The sequence below is a fragment of the Aedes aegypti genome, chromosome 3, assembly GCF_002204515.2.
Source record: "Aedes aegypti strain LVP_AGWG chromosome 3, AaegL5.0 Primary Assembly, whole genome shotgun sequence".
NCBI lineage: Eukaryota > Metazoa > Arthropoda > Insecta > Diptera > Culicidae > Aedes > Aedes aegypti.
The window spans coordinates 288933186-288949727 of record NC_035109.1 but is presented as its reverse complement, the minus strand read 5'-3'; the positions used below and the strand labels follow the sequence as shown (position 1 = coordinate 288949727).

Genomic DNA, 16542 nt, shown 5'->3' with positions numbered 1-16542 from the left:
TGCACTGCTCAATCCTATATCGATTCACACCGACAGACTTGTTAAAGTCTTTCTGGAAACGTTTTTGCAACGCTGCGAACATCTCTTGTTAGTGTGACTATTGTCGGCAGTCTCAAAGACAAATTAAAGACCTCCATGTCCCTTGCAGTTGCCCAAAATTTTATGGCTCATGAGGTAATCTAGAATGCCGTGAAAAGTGTACTGCGATCTGTCAAACTTGGGTACCTTTTGCACTAACGAGGGACCAAACGCAGTTCTAGAAGTGGTACCCAATCTGAGCCCGAATGTGACGGACCTGGTCTCATTCTCTTCGGCAACTTTCCCATAAGCGAGGCAAGCGAATCTGTTCGGCAGCTCCAAATCAGTCGCATTTTGAGGTGTGTTCATTTGATTTGATGACATCTCTGGCGAAATTGTTTGTGTCGTCTCAAAAATCTCGTCAGCGGGAAGCTGACAGAACAAGGAATCATCTGAATGTTTTCATTGGTGTGTTTTGATAGAAAAATACCGTGTATTTGGCGTTTGAAATTTGGTTGCCGATAATAGTCGCATGGTGCCGAAGCCGTAAGTCTCCCTAGTTGTGTGTTGACGAACTGCTATTGATTTGTTTGTATTTATATCCTTTTTAATCGTGAACCATATGAAGTAAATTTGATTTTGACCAAAATAAGTTCATCTGGCCGTTGTGCACTACCCAATAATTGGAAAAGCAGGCTAGAAAACATGTCAGCTGTCAGTGAGCTGTCTCCTCTCTCTCAGCTTAAAACTTTCAGTAAAAAAAATACAATTTATAGTCACGAGCTTTGGGTGCCAGTACTTGTTTTAAACAATAAAAAAAGATTTCGAGCTAAATTTTGAAGAAATATCCAAAATACTGATCAATGTTACCCCGGGCTACGGTTCACAAAATTGAAGGAATAGCTCAATGGTATTTCAGCATAGTTGTTGATTTAGACGAGATGAAGCGTACTTAAGACAGTTGTTGTGTAGGGCTCTCATATTTTCAGGTAAATCGTTTATAATTTTTCGTCCAAATTTTCACTTCAGTCGAATTGTTATTACAATCAACTCTCCATTACTCGATACTGAAAGGACCATCGAGTTAGGTAGGTATCGAGTTAGAGAACACAAAACGAGTGCATAAGTGATCAAAGGGACCATCGAGGTAGCCATGAAAACCAACTTTTACTATGGTTCTCAAACTCGATATCGAGATACGGAATATCGAGTAAGGGAGAATTAACTGTACTTTTTAACACATGTTTTAAAATAAAATAAAAAATATATGTTAAATGTCAAGTTATATCTGACTATCTCTAAACAAATTATTCAAATCCATCCATACATAATTGAGATCTAGCCTATCAAAGCTGTATTGTATGAAAAAATCGAAAAAGTCGCTCGTTTATGGTCCAACACTGTACAAAAAGGGCGGATGATGATAGGAAACGCAAGTGCCTACTGTTAAAATATTTACATTCATTCATATCCGAGCTTTTCTCCTCGATCGTTTACCTATGGCCCAGTCAGTGATGCATTCGGTAGCCACCACCACCGCCACTTGAGGACATTATGTAAGTCAGCGGCGAGCCGGGAGTGTGTGAAAGACGGTCAAAAACAAAACGCGTCTTGTTCTTCCTCAGACGATTGGCTTGGCACCAAGGAAACTACTCTCCCCTGAGATAAAGAAAATGATCCCCCGCGGCGCGGTTAGGTAGGACGCATCGGAAGAGAAGGGAAAGCAATTAGCTTCCTCGTAGGGCTGATTACCTCCTACGTGGTTATTAACTCTTGCTGTCGTCGTGGCGGCATATGATCTGTGAAACTTGGGGTTTCGCTCTTAAGAAGGTTATGTGGGAGAAAAGTTCAATACGCACACATTCTGGTCACTTCTTAATGCCTTCGATATTCTTTAATTCATAAATTTGCCTTATGAAACAAAAAACGTTTTCACTGCAACCTGGAATCGAACCAAGAACCTTGTGATCAATAGGCCAGTGCGTACTCCACGCACCTATCGACGCCTTGATGAGGAGTGATGCTAAGCGTTCGCTATAATCGTTCAACCTTTCATAAGGCAAGATGTTTGAATTTCGACAGTCCAGTTCGCTGCGTGTATTTTAAGTTAACTCATTAATCTATGAAGTAAATCAAAAAAAAAAAGAAACACCATCTGGTATAAACAATAAAAGAGGCGGATATGGTAAACGATTAAACTGTGCAAAAATGTATAGGTGGAATTCTAAAAAAAAATAAAACTCAACTGAAATGCTGAGAAATATTGATTCTTATAAATGTATTTCCCTTGAAGCTCAATTCAAATGCTGCAACATATTGTGCAAAGATTTTTTGTACGTTTTTTGCTCCTGCACGCTCAAAAAAGCGTTCTGGAAAACGTGAACTGTCAAAAATACACCGTGAACTACCATTATTGGTCACAGATACATGATCTAGTTCACGTTGTATTTTTGCTTGTTGACGAGTTCACGTCTGCTGTTCACGGATACGAGAACGGATTTTTTTTCTGTGTGGAGATATTCTATTCAATCTGTGCGGCGAAATTCTAAGTGAAACAGACATTACTGAACTAAATAACATAATTTCTGTTAACCTATTAAGCAAAAATAATGGAAAAGTAAAGAGTGTTGGTATGACATTTCACGTCAGAGCTATTTTCATTAAAATCAAGAACATTTGAGGCTTCATATTCATAAAAAAAATTCAAAAGTTTTCAGCTCATATCAAAAACATTGTTTTTTAATTGAGGCCAATTCGGAATCAAAGTCAGAAATTGCCATATAACATTTATTACCTAAATGTATGCAACGCCATATATACTTTACGTAATTGTTTCAGGTTTGTTCGAATGTCTATTTTAGGATAAAATACGTACAGCTTATATAGCATATTGGGCTGGGTGAATAATCAGAAAATAAGTCCGATGAAAATTTCAATGCTACTACATTACGAGGCTTATATATAATCATAATGTAACTACAATTGCCAATGTGATAAAACAACTTGGAATGTGTTTTCTAATGTTTTAGAACAATTTCACAGGTTACAGTAAGTCGAAAGTGTTTATCATTTGATAACTCTCCATAGCATAGCATAGCATAGACTGGCTGTACATGTCGATGGTTGCTACTCCGTGATTGATCGGAACTGGTAATAATTGCACATAGTTTGCTCAAAAATTACATAATAATATTGCTGTGCATTTTTGTCTCGAAAAGAAAAGTCTTTGGTAGAAGTTTGAAAAAATACGTAAACATTCATAATGCCGAACAATTCAAAAAAATTTTTATTAATGTCAAAAAGCTAAAAATATGTGTATACTGAAATTTTATAAAACAGGCATAATATCGACACTTGTAAAGACGAACCATACAAAGTTTGTTTGAATATTACATAAAAGTAACGCTTTCATGAAAAAATGTGTTAACATTCGCAAAAAAGAGCTCACCAGTTGGCAATCTATCCTCGACTGAACACGAATATCTTTTCGCACTCAAACAGCGCGAACAGCAAAACTTCTCGGCGTCCCGAAAACGAACCGTCTTGCTTGGGCTTTCCGAAGCACTCTGTCGTGCACTGAAAACCTCTCCTCGCGAAACTACTTTATAGACTTTGTTTATCATTTGATAACTCTCCACGGTATTAACTCGAAATTGTCAAAAATGTAAAATGTGACAAATATGCAGTTATGGGTCGTATTATAAAAGTTTAATGCACATTTTTATTAATTTCAAATGATGTTTGTCGTATTTGTTTTAACTTGATACACTTTCGTAAATGATTTTTTGAAGATATTTTGTACCATCAAACGGGGTAACTTGCAAAAAAATTCCACTTCAAAGCTATATGGATGATAAATTTGAGACAAAAACCATCTGTTACCCTATTCGCCACGTAAAGAATACCACGCGATATTAATTGTATCAGTATTTGGTTTTCTGAGATCAGGAGAGACGAAAAATATACAGTTTCAATGCTACCCCTGATGTCCCAATTAACATTTAGTGCAAATGTAAACATTCTCTAGGCCCTCTTTATACGGCTTAATGCTGAGTAAAGGCGCTGTACATGCGAACGAAAGCTTCTATGCGATCCTTTTACCAACAAATCTGGCGAATCTACTCAGCTACTTTTAAGCTGTGTTGGCAGCTCTTATTCATACCGATCATTGCTCTATCTCGACAGTTATACGACAAGTAGCTGTGTAACATCTTCGGAAGGCGCTTTCTCAACCATTACGCAACTGTTGAATAATTATTATACAGCTTCGCTGTATTATCGATTAAATATTATTTTCAAGCTGTTCCACAGCTTCCAGAATTCATATCATAAGTATCTTAATTTAATGTTCCCAACGTTAATCTGCCACCGCTTGGAATCGAACTCACGATCTCTGCATCCACAAGTCTCGACGCTGTCCTTGTTGCCACCACAGTCTATATCGAAAGGCAAAGAAAACACACCGTTTTGTTCTACATCGAAAACGCTTCACACAATATTTTATAATAATTGTAAAAGATGCCATAGCCGCGCTTACACCACTTCATCAGGCTGTAAGGGTGCGAAACGTCAAACGCAATGTTTACATTCAACAAGCTGAATAGATGCGCCACAAGTTGTTGTTTTACAGCTTACTGCTGTATGCTCGCTGTATAACTGACGACAAAGCGCTTCTTAAATATATATTGAGCAGCATAACAAATCATATTGTATAGAAGCAGCCGGATTGATAATGGCGAGTTTTATCCCACCCCGAGGAGGAACAAATAACTCCCCAATAACTTATGCATACCATTTTTTGGTATCATACCAAAATTAGGTATTGTTCAGTTGTCAATACCTCAATTTGGTATTATAATGGTATTGAAAAAAATCTTTAAAACAATTTAAAATACTTCATTGAGGTATTAAACAGCTATTGAGGTCTGCTGGAGGTATTGAACTACAATTGAAAAATTTCATTTTTATATGAAAATCCATCAAGTATTATTGAGGTATTACAATACCTGATCTAGTTATCAGTTTGGTGTTCGTAGAATATGCTTGAGATATTATTTGAGGTATTTTACCTCTTATGCAGGGCTAATTCATACCTCATTCAGGTATGTAGTATTGGAAATTATCTGGTATGGAATACCTCAATTTGGTATTCAGTAGTTATTTTCTTCTGCTCGGGACATCATATGGTTGCTTTTTTTTCGGTGTTGAGTTACAGCTTAGTGAAAGCAGCAAAAGCGATAACTGACGAAATTTATTCAGCTAAGATTTGTAGCTGCAAAACGTTTGCGTTACAGCTGTATTAACGCTAATCGTTCTATTTTTGACAGCTTTCATTTTTTGCTGCGTTCGCTGCTTCAATTCAACTGTTATACAGCACAAAGCAAATAATCTTGGCTTATAGCGCTAAAATTGTTAGTTGGGGTGGGGTGCAATACACAGTGCTACCTAAGGTACACTATTAAAACTTAACCTATATCGTGTTCTTATGATCATTCAATAAGTTTCTACAAAAAAAAGTATGACAATAATCAGAAACAGGCTACTCTATTCTTACAAAACTAATTATTATTGATTAAATTACGAGTATTAAACCAATTTGATTGAAAACTCCATTGGCATTCCATTGGTTGTCCACACGGGGAAATTCTTCCATATTATGAGTCTTGACAGTTATTGGAAAACCATTAAAGTTGTACTTCACATAACTTATTTTTTATTCATATTTAAAGCAAAGCGGCGTATCGCATATTGATATGTATGTCCTAAAATGGCCTCTGTTGGTGTTTTGACATAACTTTTATCATATTTCATGCATAAAGCTCCCAATGCCAGATCCACAAGTTAACTTGTATGAAGATTTTCAAAATGATTCATAATTTTCATGAAGAAAATAAAACTAAATCGAATAATAATGCGATTCACGTAAATTTTCTAATATGTAGTACCAAACGTGTACTGAATTGATTGAGGTACACAAATTTTAATGTTACTGAACAAATATATGTTCAATTTTGCCCTTTCATGTGTTTGCGATGACAAACGGTAAGCAAATATCAAACAATTGAGATCATAATTGCTATTGCAAGTTAACCTACAAGGGTAGTCAAAACCGTTTTTGAATTTTTATAGTGTTTATGCATCAAATTATCAAAACTTTTATATTGTCAATTTGTACACTACTAAGTACTGTAACTGAAAGCAAATGCCTCGAATGACATATTTCTACCGTTTATTTGGTACGATGAACGTTTTCAGCAATAATTTCATACAATCCAATGTGCAATAGGATTTTCATCTCCAGCAAACCAACCAAAACAGAAACAATACCCAAACCCTCGCCAAAATCTTCTGTTGTATACCTAAGGTCAATAAATGGCGGAATAAATTATAATAACGAAAACGAAACGACAATTCGATTACATGTTAAAGTGTTTCAGCCCTGTTGCAAGTTACCCCGTTTGACGGTACATCAAATCTGAAAATCGATTTAAGATTGCCTGAAAACCTGTAGGAATTCACAATGAATCGTTATGCAATCCGTAAACTGCAACTGTGCTTCTTTTCGCAAAGTTTCAGACATTTCGACATGAGAAAAACCCCACATGCCAAAGTGAATCATGGAAGTGCCCAAGTAGCTCAGCACCCTACTAGTTTGAAAAATACAAAAATATAAAATATTTCAAACAGAATGTAAAGATTTTCTCCCTAAGAACTATCAAAGATATCCCGTTCTACGGTACGAATAAAACTGGACAAGAGAGAATTTAGAGAAGGGCCATTTTTCAGAAACGTTGCTGTTTAGGCCTTTTTAGCCCGCTCAAGGAAACTAATACTACTATCATGAAGATTATTGTGATAGCTCTGCGTGTCCAGATTTTAGAAAGTCAGTAGCATTCTAAGTGGCTTAATTTTCAAACATCAGAATCACTTGTTACGCTGATGCTGAATAAACGAGGTTTTCCATCTCTGTTGTATAAAATACAACAGCTCGACCACAAAGTGTTGAAAAGCCGTTATATCAAATGTTGATTTTGACAAATGGCATTGTCCCCAACAGCATTATGCTAAATTTATGTAGGTATATCAAATGGCGAAAAAGACAAGTAGTATTTATAACGATGTGCTTTTGCTGATCATGAAAACTGGCTGCTATTTATGTCAAATAAAATGATAATTCACTAGAATTTGTATCTGATAAATTAAGCTTAATGGAATTTATCAAGAAAAGCCATTTAACCAATCATAAGGCACTGTTAAATGTTGCGACTCCATTTGATGATAGGCACGCGTTGCTAAAATATGTATTTCATTAGACGTCAATCTTTCTTAATCTCCATATTTGGTAGAAATATTATGCAAATTATTCATGTGATCGGTGCCACGCTTGGCTACGAAGCTTATTTGTTTTGATAGCAAAATTGGATTGCAAAAGTCCTACCTATTTTGAATAAAAGCAATGGGAAAATAATGTTTTAAATTTAGTCATTCGTAGATTCTAAAGCTATTAGTATACGGGGCCAAATATGTGGCTGAGATTCGACAGCCTAGCTCAAACATTCGTTTGACGCTAGAGAAATACTGACAGTGTCAAACAATTGTTTGAATTAAACACCGTCTACTGATTGGTCCTTAATAAAGGTTGATATCGTGCTGGTGTTCATAATATAATGTTTGTTATGTGTTATAAATTATGACTTCAATATGGTTCTTGAGGGCCTCTTTCCCACTTTAAGTCAACTTCAATTATAGTTGTACAGCTATGCTAGTTTTATATGCACAATTCATTTCACGTCAAATCGTATTCCGAGCTCTCTCAAATTTCAATATGTTGTGGATGTGTAGACGTTCCTTAAGTAAGCCATATAATGGGTTCCAAATACCCATTTTTATGAGCAGCACTGAGTTGTCAGAAAAATGGTATTTTTTAAATGTCATAAAAAGGGTACTTTAGCCCCATAATGAAGCTTCTAATTAATTGAAAATAATGGGTAGATAATACGCATGGCATTCTGAAGAGCTGCACCGCCATTTTCCATTTGCTGTTGCGGTTCTGTTTGTTTTAAGTAAAATACATACTTTTTTGGTGCGGGAATTATCTGTACTATTGTTATCTGGAGTGTATAATGCTATTTGAAGAGCTATTGGCAATCATATTCAAAAATATCTACTAAGGTAAGTGCTTTCTGACGCTGTTTATGTTTGGGTTACAAGTTCTTTAGTTTCACCGTTTTTTTTCTACAGACTCCGGATACGGATGAGGCGGATGTGGCACAATAATTTCCAGAGCCGATTTCCCCGATTTCAAATATACTGGGATGGAGTACCTAGAGACAGAGTATCCGGAAAGTGTTCCGTATAAAGAGCTATCAATGGTCCAGTGGTTATTTTAGATAACCCGTTGGAGCATATACGATCGGCATTTTATAATTTAAAATATATATAATTGTGATAAAGTGCGACCATAAGATGTTACATAAAAATATTGAAATTTTAATTTGTTATATTCTTTTACATGTGCATTTTTTTTTCAAATTTTCGAGGTTGATCAACCGAATCCAGAGCAATATCGACAAAAAATGAGGTTATTTTACCCATTATTCCAAAACCAACCAAGAGTTAAAAATACCCATGTTTTGAAGTTCATGTCTAATACTCTTTAATGAGTAAATCGCCTTTACTCATTTAATGGGTTAAGCCACTTTAGTTGGAAATGGGTACGAAAGTACCCATTAATGGGTACTTCCGAGTTAGCGTGTAAGTATGCAATAAGCCATTTTACGAGACGTTTCGGAACAGCTGATCGCCGAAACGGCGTCAATTGACAGGAGACCTGGGATTAAATCCAGCGTGATTTTTAACAACGCCTCATCTTACCAAATGGGGGACATGGAGAAAATGACAAAAAAGAGATCCAAAAATGTTCGTTACTGCAACATTACACCTAGTTGTTGTATCAGCTACCTCTTTGTTACCCAAATTGCACATAAAAAGGCACTTTTGTGATTAGAAATATTTTAATAATTTTTCTCCATTTAAGTTTTCGCCTGGATGAAAAGCTACGCTAGAAATGCGCACAGTCATCAACCATCATCATCGCGAAAACTGACGCCGATGATTGAAAAATCCCAGGTCTCCTGTCATTTGACCAGGCTTCGTAAAATGGCTTATAGTTTTTTCCAGAATTTATCTGGACTATCACTTGAAAACGGCCAAACTTTTTTACACGTTTTTTTTTAAATAATGTAATCGAAAACGGCAACTGTTCCTGCACTACAAAAAGAAAAAAGAACGACTGTGAGCAGACTCTGCTCATCCAGTAATCACGCTCTTTTTACATTTCTCGATTACTTTTTCAAATAGACGTAAGAAACTTCCATACGGTTTTGAGAAAATTAATTTAGAAGAATCACAACCTGTCTTCTAAAACTGTCTTAAAATGAATTCCCTTTTCAACATTTTTTCACCGTGAACATCGTTTAAATGTTGCATGCAATCAGCTCGCGTTAAAACACTAGGTAGTTCCTATCGTTACCCACAAAAATTGTATGACAAAATGATAAGCCGTTTCATTCAATTACTTACGACGTTTTTGCATCAGTGTAAAATCGACTCAAGTAGTGTTTTGTTTTGATTCGTGGTTAAGTCACTTTGTCTCTCCATACAACGGAGCGACGAAAGTAATTATTAGGTTGCAAAAGTTGAAAATCTTACTTACGCCGTTTTGTAAATCCTGAAGTTAAACGTTCTAAAAGTAAAAAATCGAGTTCATATAAAGCGGAACGTGTAGAATTTCGTCTGCGAACACCTAGGATGGATAAAGTAAGTTCGTTAACTTTTTGACTTGAGTCTATTTGAATAAGTTATCGAGATTTGTTTTGTTCTGGTTCTCCGATGCAAGAATCTGTGAGCAAATCGGTCGCTGTTGGTTTGTGAGCGTGTGAGCGTGGATCCTGCTTAATGTTGGTTTATTTTGCGTAAATGGCATGATTCTTTCCACCACTGCTAGATATGGAATTCTAGATAATTTAAGGTGAAGATGAATCGAAGCCAATACTCAAATTTTCAAGAGCACAAATCTAGAGAACCAAACACCCGTTTAAGCTGAAAACCTTATCGATTGGCCACTAGCTGGTGGTGACCAATCGATTAAGTTTTCAGCTTAAGCGGGTATTTGGTTCTCCAGATTTGTGCTCTAAAAAAATGGGAGGTTTGGCTTCAATTCATCTTCACCTTAAAGTAATCTGATTGACTCTCTCATTGAGCTTCATTGAATTCTGAGATGATTGTTTAAAAATGACAAATTTAAAACCTTCACTTAAACAAGAAATTTTTTTTCCCTTTAAAGTGCCCATCTTGCAATGTATGGACGGTTGGTAGTAAACATAATTAATTATCTTGAGTAAAAAAAATCATCCAAATAAAATATGGACATTTTTTTAATCGACTTTAAATTTTGAAAATCAAATTTTTTCTTAGTGTAGGTCACAAATAAAACGTTTTTATACGGAATACTCGATAATTTCAGATTAACTGATTAGTCTAATTTTTTATTATACCAAATTGATTCGTTTATTGAGCTGTTGAATTCTGAGATAATTGTGGCTTTCATTTGTTTAGTTTCGTTTGAAAATATCACGGTAAAAAATTACTTACGACAACATATTTTTATAAGATTTTTTTTTGTGAGAGTGCCGATGCTTGGATGGTTTTAATAATTAACTATCTTGAGACAAAATTTCATTACATCAAAAAATGACTTTTTTTTAAATCGACTAAGTATTGAAAATCCTTGTTTTAGTGGCCACAAACGAGTTTTTTCCAATATTTTTATTCAAAAATTTACAACAGTTTTTGGCAGGAGTTGTCATTTTTCGATTATTTTATTTTGAAATAATCGGGTCCAAAGTTTGGCCTTTTTTCAAATAATAGCCCCGATAAAATTTGTAAAAACTATGTATAGAAAGTGGCTCACCCAATTAACATTTAGTGCAAATGTAAACATTCTCTAGGCCCTCTTTATACGGCTTAATGCTGAGTAAAGGCGCTGTACATGCGAACGAAAGCTTCTATGCGATCCTTTTACCAACAAATCTGGCGAATCTACTCAGCTACTTTTAAGCTGTGTTGGCAGCTCTTATTCATACCGATCATTGCTCTATCTCGACAGTTATACGACAAGTAGCTGTGTAACATCTTCGGAAGGCGCTTTCTCAACCATTACGCAACTGTTGAATAATTATTATACAGCTTCGCTGTATTATCGATTAAATATTATTTTCAAGCTGTTCCACAGCTTCCAGAATTCATATCATAAGTATCTTAATTTAATGTTCCCAACGTTAATCTGCCACCGCTTGGAATCGAACTCACGATCTCTGCATCCACAAGTCTCGACGCTGTCCTTGTTGCCACCACAGTCTATATCGAAAGGCAAAGAAAACACACCGTTTTGTTCTACATCGAAAACGCTTCACACAATATTTTATAATAATTGTAAAAGATGCCATAGCCGCGCTTACACCACTTCATCAGGCTGTAAGGGTGCGAAACGTCAAACGCAATGTTTACATTCAACAAGCTGAATAGATGCGCCACAAGTTGTTGTTTTACAGCTTACTGCTGTATGCTCGCTGTATAACTGACGACAAAGCGCTTCTTAAATATATATTGAGCAGCATAACAAATCATATTGTATAGAAGCAGCCGGATTGATAATGGCGAGTTTTATCCCACATCATATGGTTGCTTTTTTTTCGGTGTTGAGTTACAGCTTAGTGAAAGCAGCAAAAGCGATAACTGACGAAATTTATTCAGCTAAGATTTGTAGCTGCAAAACGTTTGCGTTACAGCTGTATTAACGCTAATCGTTCTATTTTTGACAGCTTTCATTTTTTGCTGCGTTCGCTGCTTCAATTCAACTGTTATACAGCACAAAGCAAATAATCTTGGCTTATAGCGCTAAAATTGTTAGTTGGGACTTAGTCTACACAACTAAAAAGTTTAATTAAAATATGAGAGGGTGTTGCCAACATCTGTTCGAGTTGGCGCGAAATGCGTCACACCTTTTATCTGCATTAATTCCAGCTTGAGCACTGTGGTTACTTGGTCATACATCTCGTTTTCACTAGAAATGATTTTCAATGTTGGTTCATGATGATATCACGATGCTGTCGTTGGGGCTCCTCGTTGGATCGACTCAAGCGTCAACTAATTTGAATCTACTCGCCAGGTGTGATAAGGGACTGTAACGAAGAAGCTCACATTACGTAAATGTATCAATCGGGAAAGATACCTATATCGACTAGCTGCTGAATATCAAACAGGATCAGCTGTACGTACGTAGCCATGCTAATCGCTACTAATAGATGCAGTAGATGTAAATATCACCATAGATCGGCAATGTCGCTCCTGTCCGTGTGATCATAGTCCAGTCTGCTGTCTTCATATTTGTACATCCAGAAGAGAAAGAAAGAATCTAGAATAATCGAGACACATAACTTTATCCAATGATCATGGATATTTAAGAGATTTATTTCGTGAATTCATTCTTAGATTCATCCAGAAACTTTCCAAAAAGAGCCCTCAAAAAATCATTTTTAAAATAAATAATGAACCAATCTTTGACGAAAGTCCTTGAGCAATACCTGATGAACACCTGCAGAAGAGAACTCATAAAAGGGTCACTGAAGAAACTTTTGGGCCCTTGATTGGATTTTGTCTTGGATTTTTTTAGATGAATTGCTGGAATAATCATACCCTGGAAATGGTTTCAACAATTAGTACAAAAATCAACGTCGGAACTTCTAGAGAAAATCTCTTAGGAACTCCTGATTTTTTTTCTGGAAGAAATCTTTAAACATCTGCGGAAAAAATGGAAAAATCATTTTCTGGATAACATCGTGCGAGAATCCCTGAAAGAATTTTCGCAACAATGCCTGTGGGCTTCGGTATGGAGGCTCCAACTGCCAGAGCAGTGGTTCTAGTAAGTAATACCGATACTTGCCCGCCGAGAAGTAAGATTGTCCATTGTCCATGAAAGAAAGAGCACGTAACATTTGAAACAAATTTCACATAACACTGTCTCGTGCAACAAGACCTGCAGATGGCGGTAGTGTGAATCGTCAAACACGAAGAAAAACCATGCACGCGCCTTTTGTTGTGAGATTTGTATTTGTAACATTGCGAATTTGAAATGATCGTTAAATGGACGATGGAAATTTCGTCAGTGTTATTGTCTTTTTGTCTGTGGAAATAAGAAGATGCCATCCATATTGTTAAGTTTGATACAAGACAAGACGAAAACGCTGTTAGTGGGTTAAAGAGTGTTGGCATAATGTTCTGGGAAATAATTATGAGGTTATTTCGTCTGACAAATATCAGAGAACAAAAGAAAGATGAGGCGTTAAAGAAATTTTTAAAAAGATGATTTTGACACCACCTTGCTTAGAAAAGGCTAACGCACTTCCATTGAACTTTGCTTGTATTGAAATAGTATTCAAGTTTATAAAATGAGACCTGCTCCCAGCTCCGGAAATACCATAATTATTTATATTTTCGTTTCAACCATAACATATTATGTTTGAATTAGAAGAAATATTGTTATAATTCTTGTTTTACTTTACTAACGAGCCCGTTTCTTTTTTTTTACATTTGGGTTTATTCTGCTGTAATCCATTGGTCGAGAAACTATCCCTCAACGGTTGAAGTTTTAGACTTGACAGGTTTTCCCCACGTTTTATATTCATGTACCCAAACCGATATTTAAAAAAAATATGATCAAGTCTATAAAAACGCGATATTTAATATTTAATAAATCGTTAAATTTAATGTGTTAAAACATTCAAACAACAATAAATATTACGAACATTTTCAACACATTAAGACAATAAATATATAACGTCAGAAACTATCCATAAATTCCACAGGTTCATAATTGTTATAGCCGCTCTTCAAAATATTGAATCCATGCAGCTTCCAGAAAAGGTCGAAGAAGCAAAACGAACCATCTTAACGACAAAATTCGCATAAATTACCTCAAATCAACCGGTTGGAACTCGCGTCGGTATGTCCCATTCCGCTCCAATCAAAAAACAGCAACGATAAACCGTCCAATCACGATCATTCTGGTTTCGCAAGTAGTTTCGAACTTGAAAATGCAGATTCTTCCAACAGTAATTAGCATAAAACAAACGATCTGACACACATCACCCGCAGTTCGGGTCGGCATCCGTTTAGTGTCCTCTTCTTCGGCTGGATGTCTTCCCATATCAAAGTCAATAGTCAAGCACGTCAACGCGAGACTGCGTGACGTCCAGATCACCGCCATCCGCCACCATTCGCTCGTAATGCACTATATTTGATAAACAGCACAATACCGCGATGACCCCGGTCTGATGTTTGCCTTTCCCTCCTTTCTTTCTCCGACTCCCCGCAGATGAATGTCAGTCAGCAAGAATATGAAACCAAATATCGAGAGTACCTGGAACGAGTAAATCGACGCAACAGCCTCCGGCGATTGCTGAACCACCAACAACAACGACAGCCGGAGCACTTTGAGACTGATGGCTACGACGACTTCGCGGACGAGGCTGGCCTAGCCGAGCAGCGCTTTCTCTACAGTTTCCCGAATTCAGGTGAGATTCTTAAAACTGTTAAAGGTCTTTTCTAATACTGTTCTAACACGCACTCATGAGATATCCATGTAGCCAATAAGCCATATTGTCAATTTATGGCTAATATAACGTGAATAAGCCATGGGGTAAGACACTCATTAATATTGGTATTAATATCCGTTAATACGGATTAATATATATTATTTTTATGATATCATCGAGATAGCCACGATTTTCCTAAAGACATCTGACAGAAGTTTCTTGAATTTAAGTCAATGTAGGGGGCTTATAAACAAGCGGCTAGAGATTGTGGATTGTATGTCTTGCGGATCTGACATACCGCAGGAGACAAATTGCATCGGAATCGGGTTGCGGAGTGGTCCGGTAGTATGGGGAATATCCTGGTCTGCAGAGACCTGTCATGTATATATTCTGGTATTACTCCAACACATATTATGCTTCAGGAACATCTTTTCTTATTGTCGACCACTTCCGTTGAACACTTAGGGTAAATCGCCAAATGTTGAACGGTTAAGATAGACGTTTTTATGCTATTTGATTTTAATGGAAATTCTGATAGAAAGGTTGCTAAAAAAAGCATTCAATACTGTAGGCGATTGTTTAACATTATTCCTGTTACATTTTTTGGCACTGTAATGTCCATTTTGAAATAAAAAAAATATATATTTAGAAAGATAGTTCTATACCCAATTGTTGAACGCATACATAACCCATCTTATCCTAATGTTGAACGATTGTCGCCAAATGTTGACCGCTTTACTCCCGCTTTCATTCAACTTGCAAGTTCGCGCTCCTCGTCGGTTGTGAGGACAGGGTAAGGTCCGCGAAGCACTTTCCCTGACTACTCTGGGCTGAGACGGAAGTGAATCGTCCCCTTCGGCACTCCATAGACTTTAGCGGCTTCTCCTAATGTACATTACCTTCGACATTACAGCATCAATCGCGAGATTGAGGTTATACTCCGGATAAATCGGCAGCCGATGCGTAATTTCAATCATGATGTAAACAAACAAACGGTGATGACATTGATGCCATAGTGAAGATAGTGGAATTCGAAAAAGATTCAGGATATAGCCAGGGATGCAATTAATTATACTTTACTGAATTGCGTTTTTCATCATTGAAACAGACAGCATTATAGGATTTTTTATAATAATTATTCAACAGATATTTTAAGCAATAAACAATACTATATTGTGTAATGCAACATTCCATTTGAATATAGGTGTTTGCTACGAAAATTAAAAATCTGGCAATACTGTTGATGAAACCAAGACGGTCATGTTATGCTAGTGTTCAACAAATGGAAAATGTACGTGAAACGAAAGTGCAATTGAAAATGTTTTTATGTAATTAATAGGTACGAGTAAATTGTACGGATGTTTAGAAAATAACTAAAGTAGACTTTTACTGATATCGTGAATAGGTGCTTAACCCAATAAACGTAGTATGTTTCACTACACAGCTTATTTCATAGCAGCTCCAGCTTAAGTTTTTTTCTAAGAGAATTGCAATTTTCGTTTCACCTACCGATAAAAAAATTCAATCAATATTTCGTTTAATAAATTATTGTGCTAATTAAATTTGTTGTGTCCAATAGTACAGCTAACTTACAAAATAATATGTATAATTTATTGAAACTGTTTGAAAATGGTTCAATTTCCTGTTTTAACATGGTTTTTACAGATCGTTCAACATTTGGGTACCGATCAACAATTAGCGAATTACCCTATATAGGCTATTTTTACTAAGAACACAAAGCTATCATTTGGTTATGCATGATTTCAATGAATACGGAATTTGTTTGAGTGGAGAAAATCTATGCGGGCTTCTCTCGGCGGTATCTAGATTTAGCAAGTAGGTACATGAAACTCCAATAACATATTGAACA

General features: G+C 36.2%; 1 protein-coding gene across 1 annotated transcript in view; it reads left to right on the top strand.

Moving 5' to 3' along the window:
* The window catches only part of LOC5576709, a 161356-nt gene that overhangs the window by 133052 nt on the left and 11762 nt on the right, over positions 1-16542 (top strand). The window contains exon 3 of the mRNA XM_021848934.1: positions 14453-14651. Within this exon, the coding sequence (XP_021704626.1) occupies positions 14453-14651 (199 nt within the window). The remainder of the gene's footprint in view (positions 1-14452; positions 14652-16542) is intronic.